Source organism: Genypterus blacodes, unplaced genomic scaffold (assembly GCF_046128005.1).
Source record: "Genypterus blacodes isolate CSIRO-AG114 ecotype Tasmania unplaced genomic scaffold, CSIRO-AGI_Gbla_v1 ptg000034l_1, whole genome shotgun sequence".
Lineage (NCBI taxonomy): Eukaryota > Metazoa > Chordata > Actinopteri > Ophidiiformes > Ophidiidae > Genypterus > Genypterus blacodes.
Window position 1 is genome coordinate 217,141 of NW_027466847.1, and position 26,491 is coordinate 243,631.

The 26,491-nt window shown below is 48.6% G+C and overlaps 1 protein-coding gene across 2 annotated transcripts in view; it reads right to left on the bottom strand.

The window, feature by feature from the left end:
• insc (INSC spindle orientation adaptor protein) overlaps nucleotides 1–24,166 on the bottom strand; it is a 37,483-nt gene extending 13,317 nt beyond the window's left edge. The window contains exons 1-6 of one of the 2 annotated variants that reach the window (XM_076146822.1): nucleotides 23,897–24,166; nucleotides 9,989–10,083; nucleotides 1,798–2,161; nucleotides 1,656–1,708; nucleotides 1,452–1,575; nucleotides 513–626 (exon numbers count right to left, since the gene is read on the bottom strand). In XM_076146822.1, coding sequence (XP_076002937.1) covers nucleotides 513–626; nucleotides 1,452–1,575; nucleotides 1,656–1,708; nucleotides 1,798–2,161; nucleotides 9,989–10,059 — 726 coding nt within the window. In that variant the 5' untranslated portion in view covers nucleotides 10,060–10,083; nucleotides 23,897–24,166. Of the gene's footprint in view, nucleotides 1–512; nucleotides 627–1,451; nucleotides 1,576–1,655; nucleotides 1,709–1,797; nucleotides 2,165–9,988; nucleotides 10,084–23,896 lie in introns of both variants that reach the window. The other variant, XM_076146821.1, reaches the window with a different exon arrangement.
• Nucleotides 24,167–26,491: the final 2,325 nt, after the last annotated feature.

The window sequence follows — 26,491 nt, forward strand, 5'->3', positions numbered from 1 at the left end:
CATCAATACACACTCCTAATGGGAGCCAAGGGTATTGATCCCACAATCTGGCTGTAAAGGAGAGGTCTGTGTGTGTGTGTGTGTGTGTGTGTGTGTGTGTGGGCCATCAGGAAGAGTCTTATCTGCAGCATCCTGGAAGCAGCCAGAGGACTAATGGGCCAAATGAGACCTGCTGTCTGGGCTCTCCGCCCTTATCTGGGGACAGGATGGACTTTATAGAGCCCCCGTGTGAAGATAGAGCCGGGACGTGCAGGTCTATGTAATGAACATCTGGACCGGGTCATAACAGGGGCGTGTCTACAAGGAAGGGGCGGGGCTGGGACATGAAAGGAACAAAGGGAGGGAGGGAGAAGCATGTTTGATGTAATACAGCAGGTTAGCATGTTAGCATCACAGAGGCTCTGACCTCGCAGGACTCTACTCAGGCCGGAGGGAGGTCCAGGTGAGAGAGGTCCAGGTGGATCTGTAGCGCCCACACCCCATCGAAGCCCCTGAGCAAGGCAGTGTCTCACCTTGGCGATGATGCTGCAGAGCTGAGGTCCATCCTGGGTGAGGGACAGCAGGTTACTGATGGCACTGCTGATGGTGTTCACACTGTCTGAAGACTCAATCTGTTTGATCTGGACCTGCAGGGAACACACAGAGCAAAGGTTCAGATCCCTTCATCCCTCTGAGCTGGAGTCTTAACTTATTCAGAGGATGATCTGAGTAACAGGAAGTGTTCTCAGCTGATCCATCAGTGTATGATGATGTAATGACAACAAACAACTTGACAAATGAGTGGTTTCTATTTAGATCTTCTCTTTTCATTGTTCAGCTCTTTCACTTTATTGGTCCGAGCCTTAAGAGGTGAAACCCAATCCTCTGCTTTGTGCGTGTGTGTGTGTGTGTGTGTGTGTGCGTGTGTGTGTGTGTTTGTGTGGCTGTGGTGACTGTGGGTTAATGGAGGCTTAATTAGTCTGAGTGTGAAGATGAAGACACGCAGAGCTGATGATGATGATGATGATGACGTAACTCTCTATTAGCTCAGCACCAAGAGGAGGGAACACATGTTGACTTTTCCATTCGCCCATTGATAACTGGATCAGCGAGGTTCAAAAGACAGAGCACACACACACCCACACACACACACACACACACACACACACACACACACACACACACAGAGTCCAACCACAGGTCCTTTGTATGAAACTTCTCTGTATCAATCTGGAGCCAAGTTAAAGCCATGAGTAGATGGAAAAGAGAAAAACACAATTGTTGTTGTGTTAGGTTTGCAATCCTCTCTTCTATCAGCTTCAACTAACGCAGATTCTAATGTGGGGCAGTGTGAGTGCACCTGCAGGCTCCACAGCTGACTGAATACTTGTTTAGTGGGGCCCATACGTGATGAAGTCTAGATGTTTCCGTGTCAGAGCTCAGAGCAGAGAAGTTCAGACTCAGACTCGTACCTGTATCTCATTGGCCAGAGCCATGTCAATCATACTGCTGAAGGAGTCGCTGACGTCGGTGAGGATCTCGTGGATGGCTTCCCTCATGGACTTCAGGAAGAACTCATCATCCGTATGAAGACACCTGTGGGTGACAGACAGTTACCAAGACGACCCACAGGTCCACACCTCTCCCTGCTGGTCTCTCCTGGAGGAGATCTTTACCTCTCTGTGATGTTTGTCAGCTCCATGCACTTCTCCAGCAGAGACCTCTCGTTCTGCGTGAATAGAAGAAACATCTCCAGTTAAGAAGGAGCAAACCCAGGAGGAGCCCCGTCACCTCTGAGGCCCAAACCCCCGCCCTCACCTTCTGCATGTCGGGCGGCGTGCTGCGTGCGGCGCTGTACTCGTGCACCAGCGAGCGCACGTGGCAGTTTGCCCTCACCGCCGTGCTGTGGACCCTCTGCCAGCGCCCCTTCTCCAGCCGCTGGAACATCTTGCCCAGCTCGGTGCTGACCACCAGGGCTCGCCTCAGGAGCGTCTGCAGGTTGTTCCTGGCCACGTGGTCGCCCCCGCCCACGCCCGTGGACACGATGAGCTCCCCCTGCTGAGCGTCCTCCTCCACCCCGATGGGTTTGGCCTGGAGGACACACATGCACTCCACCTCTGTCATGTGACGCAGGTCCTCCATCCAGCGCTGGACCGAGTCCACATGGAGAGACTGCATCCTGCTGCTGAGGGAGAGAGAGGAGGAGAGGAGGACAGAACAGGAAGACACATCTGGGTTATCTTCTTCACTTTGGAGAGGAGGACATGTCAGCCGGCTTCTCTGAGGAGTTCTGTTGTCTCACACAGCATCAACATGGAATCAGATTACAGGGAGAGACAAAGGGCAAAGGGCAGAGCAAGTGGAGTAAAAGGAGAAAGCCTCTTCTCATGGACAGACTTCAGTAAAACACTGATACTCTAAAACAAAAGTATACAACCACATGAACTTAACTCACCTGTGGTCTGTGTGTGAGCTCCACTTTTACGCAAAATGGATGGGCAGTGTGTGTGTCTGTGTGTGTGTGCGTGTGGGTGCGTGCGTGTGTGTGTGTGTGTGTGTGAGTGTGTATTGATTGTTACAGTAAATTCAGTCTCCAGTCCTTGAGTTGATGTATAAGTCAGATTTGTGTTCCTCAGACATTTTGTACAGCGTGAGACTTCTGCTCCTCCGCTAACACGAGGTCATCAAGCCCCTCCTTACAGGATGTAAACACACTGACTCATTAATCTGTCACTTTATACTGTAATGACATCATCTCTATAATGATCTGTGTCTCTGTTATATTGATAAATATCCTAATAAGCACCAGATTAAAGTAAACCTCCCTCTCATAGTAATTCCCCAGATGTCCTTGTAGAAACGTTCCTATGATCCTCATGACGGGGAAATAAAACACACGCTTTCTGCTTTTAGAGTAAAATCACATTAATGCGCCGCAATTGGGGGTCAAAGGGCACGGCAATCTGCGGCGCTAAAGCCTGGAACGCCCCGGCATTCCTCAAATCAATGATGTGGGCGGCAGGTTAATTATCCACGGCAACCGCTGGCGTCCGCCGTGTTAACCCCTCGTCCCTCAGCAAGGACAGAGCATCGACAACAGGACAAACACGCCTTCACACCCGAGCTCTGCAAACAATGACCCTAATGAAGGCGGGCTTAAGGGGGGCCGCCCTGGGCTCAGGCACTCAGAGCGCCCCCCCCCCTGAGGGAAGGGTCACTAATAAAGCTGCTTGCTCTCCTGCTGCCTCTCTGGGTTTGGTCTGTTGTTGTTTGTAGGAGCTGGCAGCTGATTGGACGGTGCAGTATTGCCTAAGTATTGAATATTGGTGGCAGCATTGTGAATTTGTGTACAGGCCAAACATGAATCCTATTGAATCTCCAACAAATCAGTGAACCGCACCCATAAAGTGATTATTCCATAACAATTCACTTTCTTTAATCCGTGTATCGGGTTCCAGCTTTGTGCCGCTCTGCGCCGCGTCTGCGTTGGAGCCCCGGTGCCAATTATGTCTCATTCATTACAGAACAATGGGGCATGAAGAGCAGGCATGTGTTTACTGAGAGGAAATCAATGAGGACCTGTTTAAGGTCAGAGAGAGAGGGCTGCTTATTAAAAGCTCAGGCACTTTAACTCAGCTGTCAGGGGAGAGAGAGAGAGACACACGCTGCCTCCCAGGGTGCCTGAGTGACGATTAGAGAGAGAAGAAGAAGAAGAAGGACCAGCAAAATAGAAAAAGAAGTTTGAATTTAGAAGGAATTGTAATGATAAGTGTCAATCAAACACATCAACAAAGATATTTTACTTTTTACTAAGTACACTATGGAGGACACACACGCACATGCACGCACACACACACACACACACAACCACATATGCACATATATTTAACATTCTGTATACACACATTTAAATAAAGAGGTAGAAAGAGATGAGTCTGTCTTTAGATGTAAACACTGAGTGCGGTGCAGTGATCACTAATGTGAGCCTGTAATGCTAAGTGGGAGTAATGACTCTACCGTGCTCACTGATGATGAATGAGCTCAGACGTAGAATAATTCCCCCTAAATGCAGAAATGTAATATCACATATTGTGCTAAGAGCTTACTGGGGAGGGAATAAAGGCTTTTCAGAAACAACTCATAGTTCCAGGACAGACAGAGCATTCATCCTGTGATTAAAACTCTGTGATGCTACTGGAAGCTTCTAAAAAGCACTCCAGATATGAAAACGTCTCCTGTAAGAGATGAAGCACACAAAGGTGACAATCACACCCAGTCCAAGGAAATGAGTCAAACTGCCCACAAGGAGATGGATTACACACACACACACACACACACACACACACACACACACACACACACACACACACACACACACACACACACACAGCACGTCTGAATGAGCTCAATCTGGTGAGTTGAGTTTATTGTGAGTCTGTAATTCCCTGGTCTTCAGTCTCAACACACCCAGATGAAGATGAAGTGAGCAGAGCAGTTGTGAGTAGAGGAGTGTGAGAGTGAGAGGGGCGTGTCCTCGTTTGCCGCCCTGACTCACTCTGGTGCTGAATGGATTTTCCACAGAATGATCATGAAATCACAGGCGTGAGCGACCAGGAGGATGTTTATCAGGCTTCTGTTTAGTATTTGTGCTTTAAGTGCTCCCATTATTCATCAGCAGTAACACAGATGACTTGATGTTGGGGGAAAAAGTGCCGTAATGTGCAATAAAATAAGTCCCAATGTGGTAATTTGAAAGCATTTACCGGCGTTATATAACAGCCTCACGTAGACACGAACCCATCTAGGTTCACACCGACGCCACGCCACGGAACGCTCATCTGGCCACGCAGAGAGGGAGAGAAAATGAGGATAATAATAGGTTTGTTTTCCAAAGGAGGGGAAGTGGTCCACTCCAGCTCACAGGGAATGACAAATATTTACATGCAGGGCCAGGAGAGGGTCAGGCCGCCGCACGCCGCCTCTATTATCCAGGCAGCAGGGATGATGTGGAGATGAAGCGTCAGTCCCTTCTCATGGAGCTGTGACTGTCAGCAGTCTGACGGGCGGGCGAGCGGGCGGGCGGGGCCGTCCCAGACTCACTAAAAGCATTTCTCCTCCTTCCATTTATGACATTCTGCTACTTTAAAGAGGGAATCATCTGCTGACAGCTATTCTGAGCCGAGAAAAACCGAAAACAACAGAAACACACTTAATGCGCCGCACATGTGGAGATTTCTCCGAACGCCTCATGACGTGGCGTGACTCATTTGGTTGGGGGCTAAAAAAAGCCTCGAATCCGCGTGAAAGCGGCAAAACACTGTCGACACTCATCTGGCTTACTGTCTGTGGGTCAGTGGGGAGTTACGTCACCCACCATACTTAGAGCGGATTAAAATACAACTCCTCTCAACCGAGATGGCAGCCGCCGCCCGCCTCTCTGCCCAGTGTTCAGAGTCTGAGCTCACACTGAGGCACGGCGCTACGCTACAGGAGAGCGCCAGACTCTAAACCCGGCGGTGTGAAGGAGAACACCTGTTGTCACTGGAGCGTGGCAGCGTTATTGGACAGCAGGAACTCATTTGTTCTTCAGGGGTGGTTTCCTTTAACTAGGATTGTTCTACAGGTGCTCTGTGTGTGTGTATGTGTAACACTCAGCAGATCACAGTAAAGTCTGGAAAGTCTGCTGGGCTTTCAGCGGCTTGTTGATGAATGAGTTCCCCAAACATGATGTCACCCCGCTGCAGAGGGAAACCACTGCTTTCAATCACCTGGGGAATACTTCACATACCGTTTACCAAAAGAACACGGCGTCTTTAAAGCCACATCAAAGATATTTTCCTATCCTGTAGAGGAAACGCAGCTACTCAGGTCCGGAATTTAGTCCCAGAGCCAAAGTTCCTGCCCTAAAGAAGTCCCTGCCTCTTTTGGTAGAACTGTCTGAGGATCAGGAAGTATGGAGGCTGGAGTTTGCAGGATTGAACATCACTCATTGGTCAAACACAACAACAGGCTGCCACAACTCAGGCACAGAGTTATTTCAGATTAGAACAGAGGATTTCTCCGAGTATCAGAGTTCCATTATGGAGGAGAATGTGTTGATTTGATGTTTATGAGACAGTTCTGTTGATAACTCGTCTTTGGGGGACAATTTGCTCAAAAAGAACCGACTTCAACAGCCAAACCTCTTTAGTTATTATTAATTGTGCCCACAGTATGATGTCTGCCTTGTTGAAGCTGTTAGCTAAGTGAGTTAGTCTGGGGTTTGATTCCCTGTGGAACCAAGCATGTAACACATTGACAGTAATGGTGCAGTGCAGGAAGAGCTTTTGATTCACAACATCTGGACTTGTCCCCTGGCTGCGTTCAGAACACTGGCGGCCCTGCAGCTCCACGTGTTCGCTCATGTAGTCCTGTCTGTTTGGATCGGACTGAAGTGACACATCACAGGATATGAATCCATATCAGAACACTTCCCCCCACACTTTAGTGATAAGGAAGTCATTAAACAAAAGAGTCTACATGCTAGCTGGGGCCCAGGGTCTGGTTCTCATGAAGTATCACTCTCTGAGCCTCCTGTCACAGAGGAACAAATACCACAACAGAACCACAGTCCAGAGAGACGGGGGATGGAAATGTGGGCAGAAGGAGCTGTGAGCTTCTGAGGACCAGACCACTGAACCCAGGGGTGTCTGGTCCAATAAGGAATTAAATATGGAGAACTTTATGAGAGGGAACATGTTCCATATCTACGTAGGTGCCTGACACAATGGAAAGCTAGCACAGCGTTTGTCTAATGTCCCTCTAAAGTGATCAGTCAGGCCTGCTGCTCCTCCTGCAGTAGCCCGGGGTGAGGAGATGTCCTGACCTCAGCCTGCTGTAGAGATGAGAACAGACATCTGACTCCCAGATGTTTCAGACGCCTCTAATGTGAAGCCAAACCCACATTCACCTAAAGCAGCACGCACTGGAGCAAACTCACACTGGAACTCAATCGACTGATCTTCTATCAGGCACAACGTGATGCTAGCAGACAAACCAACAAATCCTTTCACACACGTCTTTTAGCTTTAGCTGTTGTTTGAAGTTAATATCTTCAGTTTATCCAAGGTGTCTTTACCTTGACTTTAGCATCAGAATGAAGAGTTGGGTTCCAGTCAAGTCACAAAGTTTTACAGTGCACACAGCAGCTCTCTCTCTCTCTCTCGCTCTCTCTCTCTCTCTCTCTCTCTCTCTCTCTACCTCCTTTCCTCTCTCCTTCCCTCAGACCCCTGTGTGTCTTCCTTCATGCACTGTAATCACAAAACAACAGCAGGCATATGGTACGTGTGTGTGTGCGTGTGTCCTTTCCTCGTATGCCTCCCTGGCTTGTTTCTGTGCCTCACACTCTTTCCATCCCATCAGCAGCTAAACCACACATGTGCCTTTCCCAGCATTCCTGCCTGGATCAGAGCCTCCTGCTACAGAAATATAAATATCCCCACATGCACACACACACACACACACACACACACACACTCTCACTTAGGCCGCCCGCACAGCCCTGATTCGCTCAGGCTGTAACCCCAGGCTCAGATTGTCCAGACAAGCAAACGGGGCAACGCTGCACTGGAGCTGTTTGTCAACTGGGTGTGTGTGTGTGTGTGTGTGTGTGTGTGTGTGTGTGTGTGTGTGTGTGTGTGTGTGTGCGTGTGTGTGTGTGTTCAATTTGTGTTTAATCCGATTCAGACCTCTGTCATCAGCTGATTTAGAGACTGTGTGTGTGAGAGAGAGAGAAATAGAGACAAAGATGATCTGTGTGTGTGTGTGTGTTTGTGTGTGCCGTGACATTACTGATCTGATATACAAGGACGTGTGTGTGTGTGTGTGTGTGTGTGTGTGTGTGTGTGTGTGTGTGTGTGCGTGTGCGTGTGCGTGTGTGTGTTCTGCAGCGCTAAGTAAGCATTTCTCGACACAAATCTGTCAAAAACATATATTCTCATCTTTCTTTCATCATTCTTTATGGACGACTGTATCTCCGAGCTCTGCAGCCAACAAATGAGACGTTTGATGAAAAGAGGCGTTTAGCCGGCGTAAATATTCAAATGAAGTCTCAGCATCTGGCACTTTCATTTCTCTGCAGCATGAGAAGAGTTAGCAGAGGAGCCAGGCGACACACACACACACACACACACACACGCACGCACACACACACACACACACACACACACACACACACACACACACACACACACACACACACACACACACACACACACACAGGGGTTAAGTTTCTCTGGCTCCTTTAATGAAACGTGAGGAAAGAATCATGTGAAGCTACAATTAAAGAAAAAAAAGTTTAACAAACTGATTTCATAAATGGAGGAGCGGTGAGGAGCGGTGGCTGAACGCCGCCGGCTGCTTTTGGGCTCAGGAGCCGAGTTTCCATTGACTCTCAATCGTATCATGGAAACAAGCCTCAGATAGGATTCAGTGAGTTTGACGTTAGCTTGAGGAGGTTTATGTGGCGAGGCGATGAAGAGCTAATTCACCAAGCAGCAGTGGAAACACATGCAAGCAAAGTAAAGCTCAGGTGTGGGGGTGTGTGTGTTCAGACGGACGCCTGTAGCCCCAGCTTCAGTCTGTTTCATGAGAAACAAAGAGAGATTTGACCACAGAATAATTATTCATTCCTCAAGAGCAACCAGATCCCTGAAATCCACTCCAGGTTTCCCTTGTGTGTGAATAAAGATGAGTTAGCATGGAGCCACCTATTGTCTGTGTGTGTGTGTGTGTGTGTGTGTGTGTGTGTGTGTGTGTGTGTGTCTGTCTGTATGTGTGTGTGTGAGTGTGCAGGGTGGAAAGTATTTGCATAATGTTAAAAATGTGCACATGTTTTACAGAAACCCCAGCTTGTGTGTGTGTGTTCAACAGTTCTGCTGTCTGCTGGAGCGTACACAGGCGGCTCTGTTCTGTGTTTGCTCTCTCATCCTACACACAGGTGTCACACAGATTTTGTGGCTTTTATCTCCTAAAAGGAGCTTCAAATGTGGAATAAAAACATGGACAGATCCTGTGGACATGTGTGTGAGGTTGGAGTGTGAGGGTGAGCGGTGGATCTGTGCTAAACTCACTCCAGAGTGGGAATCATCTGGATTGTACAGTAAAATGATACATTCTCAGCAGGTTCTTTGTCATTGTCTGGCCTTTGTGGATCATAACACATCTCTACGCTCAGGAAGTTCTCCTGCTTCTCACAGTCCAACCCGTGTTCAGACAGCAGCTACAGTTTAAGCATGAGACCCAGTTGTTCCACATGTGGTTTTCAGTCATCTCCAGCCTTCAGACTAACTCAGCTCTGTGTCTCTGCTTAACTGGCTGCACCTGTTGTTTATAAAGGATCGGCAGTTTCGAAGGATTTGAGCTTTAGCTGTCACTCAAACTGCTTCATTCCTTCAGCTACAGAAACCATTCAGACGTGTTTCAGGCCTCCATGTATACTGTTACCAAACACACACACACACACACACACATACACACACAAAAACACACACACACCTGTGAGAGACGCCTCCATCTCTCACACTGCAGCCTCCATTACACTGCATTATCACAAGGAGATAGAGGTTACAGTGGACTGTATATTATGGGATGTCCCTCTGCAGATGCAGAAGGAGGGCTACAGATTATTTCTTGCTATGATGGCGATGTCATTTATGAAGAGATTTGGATTATTCAGTATTCTTATGCATTATTCCTCTTCATCACAAGTTTCTCCTGTCATTATCTGTTATCAGAAACACCTGTGGATGATGACACACACACACCTTTAGGTAATCATCAGTCACGCCACCCTGAAAGCTCTCTTTCCTGTACGTATAGATCCTGTAGGCTGCGTCCTTCAGTCCAGTGTGTTGGGTTAGGTTGAGCTGTGACAGAAGCATTCATCTCTAAACATGCTGATGGCTCTGTGTGTGTGTGTGTGTGTGTGTGTGTGTGTGTGTGTGTGTGTGGCAGTGCTGCTGCTGCTTACCTCATAGGAGATGAAGAGAGGGAGCTGCTCTGTCTGGAGCTCTGAGGAGTCGCCATTCTGTCAGAGGCCATTCTACTTCAACACAGCACCTGAAACTAAACACACACACACACACACATACTTAACTTCAACCAGTAGAAAGGTGCAGATCAGGCAAATTTACAAGCAGGAAATACAGGGTTATGATCTCAGCACACCAAGACTCAAAGGCAAAAGAGACCAGGCTGAGTGATGATGATGATGATGTCAACAAATAAGAATGAAATGATTCTGATGTTAGATAACTCAGACAACTCAAGTGGAGTCAAACACACATTAGACTGAGTTCAAAGGTTATTACAAACAATCAGCATACACAGGGAACACATCAAACACACGCCCACACACACACACACACACACACACACACAGGCCACTGCAGCATTCTCCACTACAATATCTCCTTATTGATCCGCCTCCAAGCATTCTATTCCTGTCTTGTCTTCTTTCCCTCCAAGTAATTCAATTATCAATAAAGCTCCCTGTTTTAAACAGCAGCAAGCCGCTGCCGTGCCAGTGGAATAATATTTCTTATGGTCTAATTTATTGGCTGTCTGCCAGCCTGTGGCTCTCCTCCTCCTCCTCCTCCTCTTCCTCCTCCTCTGAGCCTGACGCTCTTAAGTGCCCACAACTTTATTCCCCCTTTTTATTGATGTATCCCATTTAGATTAGTCCCTTCTCCATCGGGCAGAGCCACGGACGGCCTCCTGTCTTTACCACACTCTAATCCTTTTAGTTAATGATATCCTGCGGTGCTAAGGTAACAGATTTCATGTTTACTGTGCTGTGTAATTAGCAAGTAGTTACAAAATGAGTCGTACACACAAACACAGCCGGCCGATAAGCCTCCATGCATCACAGTGCAGCTCTGATGATGACGCTGTCACAGGATCGATACATGAGGACAGGAAGGCTCAGAGTGGAGCAGGGAGGGGGTGTGGCCTACAGGGATCATTGGAACACCTGATCCTCTGAGAGAGTCAGAGAGAATCATAGAGAATCAGAGGGAAACAGAGAGAAACAGAGAGAAACGCTGCATTAGCAGAGTCATGATTGATGATGAGTTATGATTCACTGTCCAATTCCGTTGCTCCAAAAATTCCTGCGCTGTGCAATTAAGATGGACTGTGTGAGGATGGAGGAGAATAAAGAGAAGCTCCGAGTGAGTCAGTGACAGAGTGTGTGAGATATACAGATACTGAGATGGATCTGTGAACACACACACACACACACACACACATAAAGCTCCAATACAGAGACAAGGAAGAGAACAGAGAGGAAGAAAGAAAGAAGGTGGGGAGGAAGTGTGTGTGTGTGTGTGTGTGTGTGTGTGTGTGTGTGTGTGTGTGTGTGTGTGTGTGTGTGTGTGTGTGTGTGATCTTTTGATTGCAGTCTTGGCATACCTCCTTCTGGGCCACTTTCAGAGAAGGCATCATAGCGAAAAAAAAAAAAAAATCTCCAAATCCATTTAAGTTGGCAGGCTGTGTTTTGGCTCAGAGAACAGAATAGAATCGGATAGAAAAGAGTAGAGGAGCATAGAAACGGGCACAGCTGCTCAGATGTTGCTCCATTAGATTATTACAATAGAGCAGCGGTTGGATTGTAGCGGCTCTATAATTGATCGCGGGGTCAGAGCTGTGAGACGTAAAGCGGCTGGGTTCCATTCCTGTGCATGCGGCTTTGTTCCAGCACTCTGCGGCGGATTATCATACAAATGGAGGTGAAGTGTGGAATGAGCCCAATCAACCAATTCAGTGTGAAGCACTTAGAGTGTGTGTGAGTGTGAGGCTCTAAGTGCAGTGTGAAGGAACATTGCACTGAAAGTGATCTCTGTCATTCTGCCCTGAGTGGCTCCCTCTCCAAACCAAGCATGAGGGATGAGAGCCTGTGTGTGTGTGTGTGTGTGTGTGTTTTTACAGAGTGTTAAACTTTTTACAGCAGGTCCTCCCTGGCTCTCACCGTCTCCCTGGTGACCGCTTCTGTCGCCGTGCAGATGAGTCCCATACGGCTTTTAGATGGGCTTGTTTCTAACGTCTTCACATCTCAGTAACAACATTCTGATCGATGAACACCTTTTGTTGTTGAGCAGCTCTCAGCTCTCAACCCCTCAACTCTTCCTCCTTCATCTTTGAATGCACTTCCTGTTCTGAATCTGAAGCCGTCCCATCTAGACCACCTTTGAAGCTTTATGTCACTATCATCTGGAATGTTTACTGCTACATTCCTAAGGTTCTAACCCGTCTGACCTGATCAATAGTTTGCTGAGAAAGCATCGGCAGGCTCCAGAGTGAAACATCAACATGAGCCTGAAGGCAGCAGAGGCAGGAGTTTCCTCAGCAGATGTCCAGCGTCTGAGGGATGCCGGCTAATTCTCTTGCCGGGGTGAACATTTCTTTTCATGTCTGGGGTGAAACCTGAGCGGCCCGGTGGGTTTCCCCCGTTTGGTTGCCGTGGAGAATGCGACGGTTGTAGGTGAACCAAACAAAGGACACCTCTGTCTCAGCCCCGTGTCACACACCGGCTAAAACAACAAGCCCTCACTGACTTGTGTGTGTAAGAGGAAATGGCCCGGGTGTGCATTCCAGATTTACTGCTGCACTTGAATTTATTCTTTAAATGTGTGCAGAGGGAGGAAGAGGAGGAGGAGGAGGAGGAGGAGGGAGCTTTAAGTGTTTGTATGTGCTTACATGTGTGCGTCTGTCGCTTTGAACCATGGCTCATGCAGTGTGTGTGTGTGTGTGTGTAACATCACACCTGCCCGGCATACAATGAGATGATCCCAGTCATGTTCCATTCAGGATCACGAGTACTACGAGTGTGTACGTTGTGAGTATGTGTGTGTACGTTGTGAGTATGTGTGTGTACGTTGTGAGTATGTGTGTGTACGTTGTGAGTGTGTGTGTGTGTACGTTGTGAGTATGTGTGTGTACGTTGTGAGTGTGTGTGTGTGTACGTTGTGAGTATGTGTGTGTACGTTGTGAGTATGTGTGTGTACGTTGTGAGTGTGTGTGTGTACGTTGTGAGTATGTGTGTGTACGTTGTGAGTGTGTGTGTGTACGTTGTGAGTATGTGTGTGTACGTTGTGAGTGTGTGTGTGTGTACGTTGTGAGTATGTGTGTGTACGTTGTGAGTATGTGTGTGTACGTTGTGAGTGTGTGTGTGTACGTTGTGAGTATGTGTGTGTACGTTGTGAGTACTCTAACCTCCTCCAGACAAAGCTTTCCTTGACGGCTGACCTCATTGTCTGTGGTCTCTATAACTGCAGAGTCACAGGGTATAAACACACTTCCTGTCCTTGTGAATGTATCGTGGTGAGGCAGATTCTGAGTAAAACCACCAAATGGATTCAAAAGCTGTTCAGCAGAAAACAAAACACCACACTGTAGTGGTTTAGTGTCAGTGTTGTGCCAAAAGCGATGATTTCTGTGTGAGACAGCAGCAGAAAGTGAGCATTGAGGGAATCAAGGAAAATAAGCAAACCCACTCACCCTTCAGAGGCCAAACCAGAGTGAGATGATGGAGTAATGGAGTTCAGGCACCAGACCGTTCACAGCCCTGTTGGTTCAGGAGCGCTTCCTTGTATTTTAGTGTTTAGTTTCAAAACTGCTGTTATAAAGGAGTTCAAACTGCTTCCATCTGAACTCAAAGGTGTTACAGGCTGGAAGGGAAGATCTGAAGAACTCCTGTCTGCTCTGTGGCTCTTTAAAGGTTCCGTATGAGCCACAGGACGCTGCGGCGTTCCTCTCACGTTCCTCTCACGTTCCTCTCATGTCCTCTCACTGAGACCGGCCTCACAGATTCCACTACAGAGCTGTCATGTAAAGTGTTTGGGTGCTGTATGGGTGGGAACAAGCTGGAGACCACGCTGGGTCCAACATTCCCATCCCACACACACACTGGCCGGCCTCAATGTGGACCCTTGTCCTTGGACAGAGACACACACACACACACACACACACGCCATCGTGGAGGAAGTCTGTTGTCTGGACGAGTGAATCTCCAGTTTGTAACAGTTTGATCACTTGACTGTAGATCTGTGTGAAGCTCTGTGTGAGACTGTCCTATTGTTTACGCCAAGTGCCTCATAGTAAGATCAGCTGGAGGGCGGTGCTGGTGCCACGCTCCACCCGTCCAGCTCCACTGTGACAGGAAGTTGTCAGCATTTATGTAAAGGAAGTTAGGAATGGCAGATTTTCTATAACTGATAATGAAAATGGAAGTTCTGGTATGACAGAGAGCCCAGCCTCCTCCAGAGCACATGTGTTTCCATATGGACACACTGCAGGGGACACACACACGCACACACACCTCTATCCTCTGCAGGGTCCCAGGGGGGGCGCTCACTCAGACTTTATGTGATCACCAATCTAACACACACTAACAAACTCAGACTGACACTTTAAGACCTCATTGAACATTTCTACCAGAGTCTCTGAAATCGTTTTTTCCCGCAAACAGCTGGGAACGATCGGTCCTTCTGTCCTGGAGCTGTGAAGCCCAGAGTGTGAAAGCAGAGGAGGTGTGTGTCTTCAACGTGGAGCAGCTCAGTGACGTACGGCTCTACAAACTCACAGCATCGCACAATGACAGGGAGGGATGATTACACTCATCAGAGAAGAGATACCTGACCTGTGAAGAAGGTGATGTAGACGAAAAGTCGCAGCGCAGGAAAGGAAATCAACTTCCGTCACCTTAGTAAGCTCCTCATTCAGATTTACAACAACAAAGACTTCAAAACTTCAAACTAATGAACCTCTTCTTCTTCTTCTTCTTCTTCTTCTGCTGGGGTAAACACGTTCCTCCCTCTTGCTCTTCTCTCTTATCTCTGTGTTCTATATGTGGAGCATTCCATAGATAACAGCTGACAGGCCAACCTATTGTTTGAAAGCTGACAGAGGTCACACCAAGGTCACAGAATCATTAGAGGTGTAAGTACAAACTTATTTACTCTGTGATTAGTTTCAATGAATCTGTTACTTGATTGATCTTCTAGTAGTCTATCTTGAACAACAGGGTCCAAATCCACACAACAACAACAGGCAGGCAGCTTCAGCCAGCTCCGTCCCAAACAGTGATCAGCTGATCCGACACCTTTCTGTCATAAATGTCCCGTGATGGATTTCACCTCAGGGTATTTTGGTCCCCAGGTTTTTATAATAGCAGCTGTTCCCCCTTCTAGTTGGCGTTTCCTCTGCCCACATCCACGTCCTCACGCGGCCTGTCAAAACACTGCGCCCCTCAGATTTCCCCTCAATCATTGTTGACACTGAAGTCAAACGTCGCTGTCACCGCCCACAGTTCACCGCCGTCTCTCCTCAGCGCCTCTAAACACGTTGCTTCACCTGCACACGTCTCTGCAGCACAAACAACAAAGGCTCCATTTTTCCAAGTGCCCCAATCTAGAAGTGTCATCATGAACGGACGCCGGTGTTTGTTTTATAATGACCCATGAGCAAGGCATCCTTAAAGACCCTCCACTCCTCCACTCGCTCCTGTGTACACGACGTATTGTGGCTAATGATAGAAAAACTGTGTGTGTTGATGGCTTGACATTTGACAGAGAGCGTCACTGGTTTGGGAGCATGACGCACACACACACACACACACACACACACACACACACGGTGATGTCAGGGAGGAATGTGTAGGAGGTTTTGGATGAAGCACGGTTGTGGTTTTTCCATATTTGTTTTTTCTCAAAGTTCCTCTAATAGTTGTGTTGTGTTTGTGAAGGAGACTGAAGACTTAAGGAGGAAGCACTTAATGGCACTAAATGGCACTCCAGATAAACGGGTTCTTCAGAAAGCCCAGGGTTTGGATAATTTGATATTTCTTCCGAGTCGAGCGTAGCTGAGGAGGTTCAGATCCGCCGGAGAGGAAGTGGAGCTCTGAGGAGTCCAGGGTCAGGTGGAAGCGGCGCTGCTGGGGAGCGTTCAGTCTTGTTTAGTGGAGCGTAAGTGACGTAAACACACTCAGGACGCTGAGCTGGGCGCTGTTTAAAGGACGGGGCTCTGCTTTGGTGAAATCACATCATCAATCCTAATTAGCTTCACGGTTCAACGCGGCGAAACACCAGAGGATCGTTTAAAGTCCGCCGGTGTTTGAAGTTTGTCTCTGTCAAGTTAAGATGACGTACGGCCCCACATGCTGCACTCTATGGATTAACCCCATAGTGCCTGACCGTGTGTGCTAATGATTCAGTCAGGACATTGATAATCAAACGCCATGGATACAAGAAACAAAAGGCTGTGGAACGACTGAAGCAACGACTGAAGCTCTCCTTTACATTTTAGCTTTCATATTGGAAAATTAGCTGAGTCATTTGAACTTTTTAACCATCGTGTATGATGGCTAAAACTCCTTCATCATTTCTTTCTCTTCGCCAAACATCTTCAACTCTCATTCACAACATTAGTTAGTCCTGATGCTGCAGAGGAGCAGAACAGCAGAACGTGAAGAGACAACTGAGATCTGCAAGGAGACAGATGAAAGGTGGAGGTTGCAGTAGTTCTGCTACAAAGTGTATCAGTGAGGAAAGGACCAGAGTGCCTCCTTAAAGGGACGTACGAGTCTATCTGAGTATAAAAACAGAAGACATAAAGGAGAGAGAGGGAGCGAGCCATGGTTCAGCATGTGTCAGTCATCCTGCTCCACACGTGAGGAACGCTCTGCAGACCTGACAGCCAAACAACCGCCTGACTGCTGTGTTCTTCTGTCACTCACACATGTCGCCAGGCAACTCAACAAATCTCACTTTAAAGATCCTTTACTGAGACAAAAAGCTTCCATACTTAGTTTCTTTCTAGTTTGCATTAAGAGGAGTCATTTAAATTGTAATCAAGTCAAGTTTATATGTGAGGTTTCTCTCCACCAACGGCTCGGACAGAAGAGACTTAAAAATACAACGCCTCAGTCCTGAGCCAGAGAGAGAGAGAGAGAGAGGGAGAGAGAGAGAGAGAGAGAGAGAGAGAGAGAGAGAGAGAGCGAGAGAATAATCCCAGTAACTTACATTACAGTGCTATTTCTGACTTTAGCCTCAGACACAAACACACTCTGTCCTCAGCAGGGTTGTCAGTCCCATCATGCCCTCCTCTCCCTCCTCTCCCTCCTCAGCCAGCATGCACCAGTTTGGGTTAAAGAAGAAGAAGAAGAACTCCCATTTAAGGCCTGAGCCTGCAGCCTCCCTGGGTCTGGGAGCGTTCTGTCCTTAGGCTCAATCATAGGGAAGTTAAACGCTCTGCCTGACCCCCAGACGTCTCTAGGCAACCTGCATTGCTTATGTAGCGGATGAGATCAGATGGGGTCGAGTTGCACACACACACACACACACACACAGACACACACACACAGGCTCATGCTCTTGAGTCTAGCTATACTGTTAAACATCAGGGTAATGCATGTGGATAGATCAGTGCAGCTACAGTTCAAGGCAGCAGTAATCACACCAGCTTCCTCCAGACAGAGACACACACACACACACACACACACACACACACACACCCAACAGAAAATTAAACCAAGCCGCATAAATAACAATATTGCTTCACCACAAGTCTGCTAAAGTGAACACAATGTCGTCTTGCTGCTTTATGATCAGCCATAAACAAAGCCAGGACTTTCATTCTCCCCGTCTAAGGAGCAGATGATTGCAGCACCGTACCTCCAGAGAGCTCACATGGCCCCAGGTGTCACGCCAAGAGAAATATCCAAATGCATCTTCAGCTTCCCTTCTTCCATCCACGGGCCGCAGGAATAAAGAACAACCAGAGAGAGAGGAGCCAGAGAGAGAGGAGCAGACGTCCAGCGCTAACAAACGCAGCCGCAGCTCCAACAGGCCAAAGAGACTGGAACTGGATCCTGACACAGCCTGTGGTCCAGTGAAGGGGATCGCCCGGGCACCCGACACCGGAGCAGGGACGGCCAGTAAAACATCAGGAGCTGCTTAATAATGAATGAGCCCGGCACACACACACACACACACACACACACACACACGCCACATGGCTAATAGGGAGTCATGCTGACATAATTGGAGACAGGCTTACGGCCTGGGCAGGTAAACGTGGGCTCTATCACTGTAATCAGTCACAGCCACTTGACACATGTTGCCAACAACGCAACTCTGTCATCACCCTGCAGCTCACACACACTTTAAACACTCGCAGGCCACAAAGCGTCTTCAAAGCGGCTTTAGGAAAAAGTTCCACTCGGTCTAATCTCCCATAACTTTCTCTCGACTTTGTTTAACTCGGTTTTAACGCAGTGGCAGTAAAATTAAAAGGCTGAAGTCATCAAGGGGCCGTTACTCTTTGACAGTCAATTACGGCCCAGTATGGAGCGCAAAATAACAGGATTGACGGGGAGTTGTCGGCGTATGACTAAACCCCCGACCACACCCGCCTGAGAGACGCAGCGTGATTGGCTTAGAGGGAGAGAATCAAACCCCAGCACGGGTCAGAACTCTGTGTTTCCTGTGTGAGACATCAGCTGAGTCAGAGTCCAGTTTAGACAGGGAGAGTGTGTGGATTGCTGGTCAGAGGCCCTGAGGTTGAGATCATGTTGCACTTTTCCTTCCCACAGTGACATCATGTTACCTTTGAGCAAGGCATTCATCTCCAGGCTGCATTAACCTGTTTGCATGCGTTGAGAGTATTTAGCGATGAAGGAACTGAAACACTTGAAAGCTCTATGGTTCTTAGTTTACTTGACATTTCCATTGCAGCATTGTTCTAAATATTTGCAGCCAAAGGTTCAAAGTTGAAAAGGAATTCTGTAGGAATCCGTCCCACGCAGGCAGCCAACACATCTTCTTTGAAGCCGATTCCCCACAGCAGCAGGAGCTTGAAGCAGGAGCTGATCTCCTCTTGTCAGTCACACAGGGAGATGACCTCACTGGGCGTACATGTCACATGCTTCTTCAGTTAGATGGACTGCCTCGGAATTGGCATTTGCCCAGTTACTGCTTTACATGTGGGAGAGCAGGGAATACAGGAACACAGGACCGGAGCCATGGATCCATAAGATGAATTTACAGCCAGCTGTCCATCTCCGCCCACGCACACCTACCGCTTAGATTCATGACCTCATATCCAATGCTTAGACCATAAATAAAGCTTGAATGGATGCTGGGTTTGGACTCATGGAGAGGGGCTGACTTGGTATCAGAGGCCACACACAACACGCCAGAGAAGAAGAAGAAGAAGAAGAAGAAGAGCGCAGAGAGAGAGGGAAGGAGGGAGGGCGTGACAGCAGCAACTCCTTGCAAGTCAACCTAACAGCTGTTTGACATTAGGATGGGGGGGCAAATTAGGTGGGCTGGGTCTGCGTGCGTGCATGTGTGTGTGTGTGTGCAGAAGAAGAATGAGGGAAGGAGAGGGAAAGAATCAGGGGTGGAGGAACGGTCCAACGCCCAAATCCAAGCCAAGGAACACAGGCGGTACTTCAGGCCGGGGCGGAACCTTCAAGGTGTTTTCCTGCAAGTGTTATTCCAGCCAGAACCAAAGACTTGCGGTAAATGGGACACACATGGGGTTAATGGGGAAAAATATCAGCTGCAGAAATCAAAAGGTATGCAGAAACCTTCCACATGCCTCTGCTGCACACACGGAACTCCACAAAGACATGTCTGCTCTATTCTTTCATGCAGAGCAAACACAGGAGAGCTTTCTGTGCCGTTCCGTCTGGTGAGCAGTCGGCTACGTCTCATTTGTTAAACACAGAACGTTCTTAGGCATAAATAGAAGAAAGCGTCATTCCTGAATGAGATAGCGATCACTCAGACACCTCCTCTGACAGAATGAGTGCCGTCACTGAACTGTAGAGATCACAATCACTTTCCCTTTACAGAAGTGAGCACTGACGCTCAGGTGTGACGTTAGAGCGCTTGAGTCTTTTACGCAGGCATTTACGACGCCTCCTCTAAGTTGTTATTGCTGCTGTGTGAAGCTGAATGAGTCATGAGACGACAGTACGGTGCAGGGTTACCCTAACAGAGAGCCACACCGCCAGAGAGGACGAGCTGGAACGCCTCAAGACTCCCTGAGCTGCTCTCTGCCGCAGCAACGCTTCCTCACGAGGAGGAGAGGGTCGTGACCTTACTGTCGTCTCTGAAGTACGACGCTAACAAAGAGGGCAAGAACTGGAGCCTCCATTCCCTCTCCTGATCTCCCCAGGGAGTCAGGACCAGGGTCACCGAGCCAATCCAGTACGGACAATACAAGACGCACAAATGCACCGGAGCCCAGGAAGCTGCAGAAATTCCTCCAATTAGCCGAAAGAAAGAGGAGAGAGAGAGGAAAGGAGAGGGAGAAGGGTGGAGAGCAAAGAAAAAGAGGTCAACGACAGAGAAGCTCAGCGCTGAGGCTCTAATTCAACCAGTCTGATATTGATTTATCCTCCAGTCTGGGCCCCAGAGTGGCTGCCATACAGGGCCCACCTACGCAAAAATTTATACCTGCACTCTCCTAATTGAGTCACCACTTTGAAGGGAGCCTCCACTGAGTCATGAACGCCACAGCAGCAGGAGCAGGAGGAGCAGCAGCCATGTGTCCACGGTCACCATGTGGTCGGGGAAGCTGCAAAGACACACGTGAGGCACAGGCACGAGGCCGGGTCGCTCACGGGTCTCATGTCTGTCCACTTCAGGCACCAACAAGAAACCAAACACAATATGTTCTTGATATTTTGAATGATTTGAGCTTAAAGACAGCAATCTGAAGGTAATTGTAGGCATGTGTGTCTGCAATGTAGCCCATATCAAAATATACCGCAGATCTGAGCTTAAACTGGTCGAGGAAGCTATAAAGAGATCTAATCTAGTGCCCATTGATCCAAACTGTTGCAGTCCTTACCAGTTGTGTCTGTGATGAATGTGAGAGACAGGCTGCTGGCTCCGTGCTGAGGAAGAAGCTGTCTGTCTGTCCTGCACTGGAGCCAAAGGTCAACAGCCCCAGGGTGCTTAGGTACCAGAGCCACTCACATTAGACCCACACACACACACACACACACACACACACACACAGCCTGGAAGCTTCTATATTTATCACAGAAGCACCTGGTTTGCATCTCTGCTGTCAATAGATTTGCTGGGCAGAGATCCAGCAGAGAGAGAGTTTGTTCTCCGCCCTGTTGTTGTTCAGCTCTGCAGTTTAGCTAAATGCCAATTGTGGAAAACCTGCAGAGTAATGGGTCCAAATGGATCGGAGGAGGTAGAAATGTCAGCGTGAGAGACAAGCAGGGAGCTGGTGTGATCCAAAGTGAACAGTTACTCTAACTCAAATAATAAGAGAGGGAAAAGAGAGAGGAAGGACACAAACTACTCCAGCATAAGGAAGAGCAAAATGTGCTACAAGTGGCAAAGTAGTAAGCGTTCGTAGGCCAATGACCGACCGCTCTATGTATCCTATAGTGTTGTCTTATATGCATGCCGTTGCAAATACAATAGTTGTGTGTGTGAGCAGATTAGAGACACAGACAAAGTGACAGAGTGAGTGAATGTGTTTGTTTTCCCTCATGGAAACACAATTAGGCAATCTGGATCGAAACAGCCAGAGAGAGAGAGAGAGAGAGAGAGAGAGAGAGAGAGCAAGCCTGAGTGAGAAATAGCTTCTGGGGAACACCAGACTGGTGGGAGGAGAAGCAGAGTGACCGAGCCCTGACTCCTGCAGGGTCACAGACGCAGACCAGGGACGGAAAAAAAAGCAGCTCCAGACAAAGACAGAGAGCGCTCCACGGCGATGAAGGACCCTGTAAGTGGAGATTTATGGGCGCTTGCCAGATTCAGCTCCTCGCAGGTGTCGGACCCTGACGTAGTCGTTCCCCGTGCCTGTTCCTAATCAGCCTCCAGTCTCTGCTCAGCTGGCACGAGTCCTGATGTGAAGGGAACACAGCAGGAGTGAGACACGGCTCCTCCAGACCCAAACACAAGAGGAGCCACGTCAAACTTCTCCCTTCATGTTTTCCCTCTTCAGCTGCGGTCACACAGTTAAGCCCCGCCCTCGGCCCCTTCTGCTGTTTATCAGACGCTAGCGGTCAAAAGCAGCGACTTCAGACAATGAGAGCGGGGGTGCGAATGATGGAATGATTTTAGTTTTAGTGCGTAAACCCTGAATTACCCTGCCTGAGGAGCAAAGCTAATGAAACAGTGTGACAGCACATCCAGGGCCACACCTTCACGTGCGGTTCACTCAGCAGGCCACGCCCCTCCTCAGCTGCTCACCAGGCTGCAGCTCAGGGTTTATCCTCCTTGGCATCAGTCAGGCAGAGGAGGGAAGCAGATGTTTATTGGAAGTAAAGCTCAGAGCTGCTGATATACGAGTGCAGAGGTCTGAGTCAGTCAAGAGATGGAGCAGACCAAGGCAGCATCAAGGCTAGGAAACATATGGAGATGTTCTGCCGGTTAGCATCCTATGCGAAAGCGTCTCTCTGGCTCCATTGTGCTTTGTGTGCAGCTTCTTGTCAGTGGATCGGTTGTTGTTCCTGGGAGGAACCGTGAAGATGAAACCACACTGAGCTGATTTGCTCAGAGGCTGCATGTGAAAGGATCTAACTGTGGTCTCTACAAACCTCCAACAAAGTAAACAAGGCGTTTACTGAGCCATTGTTGTCTGGAAACACGCCCCAGCTGAGCCCTGGACCTGGGTTCAGTACTCTGAGTCTGTCTGAGGTGTTTGTTGTGAATGTTTGTTTGTGTTTATGAAGCATCTCTGTAAGTCCTCAACCCTGCAGACTTAGCTTGAGGAGAAACCCCACAATTAGCCTGATTAGCCTGATTAGCCTGTAGTTGTGAATGAAAGCTGTGGCCATGTGTCGCTCACTGCTGCGCTGGTGTGTGTGTGTGTGTGTGTGTGATGACATAATGAGTAAGCAGCACAATCTGCTAAAGTACGCATGAAATATGAGCCACACATTTCTGTTGAGCACACAGGTGACGTCAGCTCCACCCTGCCTCAGGCTCAGCCCTGCCTCAGGCTCAGCGCTCAGAGAGCAGCGGCCACCATTGAGAGATTTACATCACACACACACACACACACACACTTTCCACTGCACACACCGTCACACACAGAGTGGCCAGGTGGTGGCGCCCTCCTCATCACTCCCCTCACCCTTCATCTTAGCTCCACCGCTCCTGCACAGAGCTTCACCGCTCCTCAGCAGCTACACTTTGCATGACTCAGAACCAAAACATCAAATATTTTCCCAGTGAGAGCACAGAGCCTCATCCATTAAACTAAAGGAACATTGATCTTCATCCTGATGGCCTCCATTGGCAAGAGACACATCCTAAAGATTACTTCCTCCTTTATGGCCTCTAGTGTCCACTTAAAATGTAAACATCAGCCAACTGTAAGCGTCTGTACGTGCGCTGAGGCTCAGCTCTGCAGGGTTGAGACTCAGTCTGGTGTTTAAGGCCCCGGACATTTATCCATCAAATTAATCATAACAGTAAGAATGGAACTCACTACAATAATGCAATCACAATAATGACTGCTAGCTGCTTTAGTATGAGGGTGTAGCCACTGACAGCAACCTTATCTTATCTTATCTTATCTTATCTTATCTTATCTTATCTTATCTTATCTTATCTTATCTTATCTTATCTTAAACAGTTGAGTGGAGGCACCTTGCACATGTCAGCAGCATTTGTAGTTGGAATAGAATCAGATTGAGTTTCTCCCTTCCTGAGCCAAAGGAGAGGACTCAGTCTGTGCCTCGTCCCTAGAAGACGTTTAGAGGAGATGACAGGGACAGACAGGGACAGAGAGGGACAGACAGGTCCTCTGAAGCTGGAGTGTGAAAGTGTTAAAGTAAGACCAAACCCTCAGACGTCCTCATGGCGTCTAGATGAGACTGAACGCATGCTGAACTTACCTCTAACCCGGGTCAGCGCCGTGAAGATTAAGAGGTCCCAGAGGGGTTCATGGTGGTTTGCTGGGGTCCTAGTCCTGTGTCCTGCCCTCTAACTCACTTTGACTCAGTCTCTGTCTCGCTCCTCCGCAGCCCAACTGGAGTAACCTCCTCTGGAGCCTGCCGGAGAAGAACTGCTCCAGACTGGAAGCGGGATCGGCCTTAAAGCTTTTCTCCCGGAGAAAAAGTCCACATCCCACTGTCAGTCAAGCAGCCCGGCATATTTTCAGCTGGGCCGCCGTCCAAACAGACATGAAACTATTCTATTTCGGTCGACCATATGAGCTGTGGCGCTACACATGTAGGGGGGAGGAAGGGGGAGAGAGATTCTGTGGTGGAGCATGTAATTGCAGAGTGACCAGTTATGGCCAAATGTAATTGCAGACCTCATCAGATGGAGAGAAAACTGCCAACGAGACGAAGGTAGAGAAGTTTGAGAGAGGGCTTTGAAAAAAGAAAGAAGAAAGAAACAACACAGACCACATAAATAAATGAAGAACTGGGATCCAGATGTGGCGGCAAAGGGAGGGAGGAGAGAGCAAGGGGGGAGAAGGAGGGAGGGTGGGAGGGAGGGAGGGAGGGAGGGAGGGAGGCAGGGGGGGAGAGAGAGGGAGGAGGGGAGGGAGGGAGGGAGGGCCAGATGAAGGAACTGCCATGGCAGCAGAATGAATCCCAGTTCTAACATGGGGAAAGGCTGTTTACCTTCCCAGGCCCAGTCACAGTAGAGGGGGCTCGTGGGCCTGGGGGGCCTGGGGGGCCTGGGGGGCCTGGGGGGCCTGGGGGGGCTCGGGGGGCTCGGGGGCTCGGGGAAGGTGAGAGGATGTCAGGCTGGACCGGTGTTGTTTCTGGACCTTCACCCTGAGTGTTCCTCGGTGTCTGGTTTCACCCTCAGCCTTGGAAAACGGCTCGGCTCCTGGAAAAATGGGGAGCTTCAAAAAACCAGGAAGGAAAAAGTCCGAATGTAAACCGGGCCGGGCTGGTTCTCATTAGGAGCCGTCGTTACTCAGCTGCTCCTGGTCGCTGCACTTAATATTACTGTGTATTCTTTGGTGAATAATTACTTTGTGATTATCTGAAGGGGCCTGCACACACACACACACACACACACACACACACACACACACACACACGCACACACTGTCACACCGTATAGAGTCAATAAATATTAGCCGGAGTTTAAACCTGAATGTAAACGTCTAATTTCCTCATAAATGTCACCTCATTTCCTGCGAGTGGAACAGGAGAGCGCTCCTTCACACTCCGTCACCACGGTTACGTACAGAGTTACACTAGTTAGACACGAGAGGTACAGAGAGAACGAGAGTGTGGAAGAAATGGATTGAGGTTCTGCTGCCTCCATCCCAGCAGTAAACACACACTGCGTGCATGAGCGCAGCAGTTTACTGTGTGTGAAGGTGATCGGGTCCTCAGCGAGACCCCGGCCTGCAGAACCCTCAGGTCCTGAAACACGAGTCGGGGTTTGCGGTTTGGATTTCTGGGAATTGGGAATGGGGCGCTGGTCCTCTTTGGATACGGGGGTTTGGCTTTTTGGTTTCTCTTCTACCAACCGTCTCATTTCTAACTGGAAGAGTCCCAGCACAGGCAGCTGGGTGCTATTAGGCTGCCTGCTCCTACTGACTGACTGTTAGACTGTGAGACTGTTTGACTGTTAGACTGTTTGACTGTTAGACTGTTTGACTGTTAGACTGTTAGACTGTTAGACTGTTAGACTGTTAGATTATCCAGAGAGACGCTGCAGAACAAAACTGAACCTCAATTATCTCAATATGGAGGGAGACTTTTCTTTTCCTCCTTCGTCTTCTCCCCTCTTCCTCACTCATCCAGGAACAAAACTTTCCGTCTGGATTCCTGCACGGCTCCGACTTCATCGCTCCTTCTCTCCCAGACAGACAGACAGACAGAGAGACAGACAGACGAGAGTGGAAAGACTGTTTAAACAAACCCCCCCATGAGTGTGTGAGGCCGGAGCACAGACCCGTCTCTCTGCTCAGACTCTGATAGCACCCTCTGACACGTTACTCATACGTTTCCCCTGCTCTGATATTTAATAAGTCATTTAGTTGGAAGGTTTTGGCTTCACAACCCATAATTCAGTGGGGCGACTGTCTGCAGCGGCACGTCTGCTGCTGATGTTTGCTCTTTCCTCTCGCACGTCTTTAGTGATCGAAAAAGTCAAATCAGGACTTTACAAACCTACACTTCTCCTCCTTCTTCTTCCTCTCCCTCCTCTTCTTCATGAGTTCCCTGTGCACTCAGGGGTGTGATGCTGTATCTGCTCTGCTGCACTCTTGGCATTCGTCCACGGGACCAAATAGGATCAACTGTATCCTATTTGTCAATTTCCCTCTGATTGAATTTGCTCGTTACCGCCTCAACTTCTCAATCCCGTACTCGCGCTCGGAAACCGATGGCCCGGTTTGACGGCACTTCCTCTCCTCTCCGCTTCATGATGTCGCCGCTGTGATTGAAATGATCTAAAGTCTCATCTTCCTTCATTCATACGTGGATTTGCATCTTTGTTGCTAATTGCTCATTTGA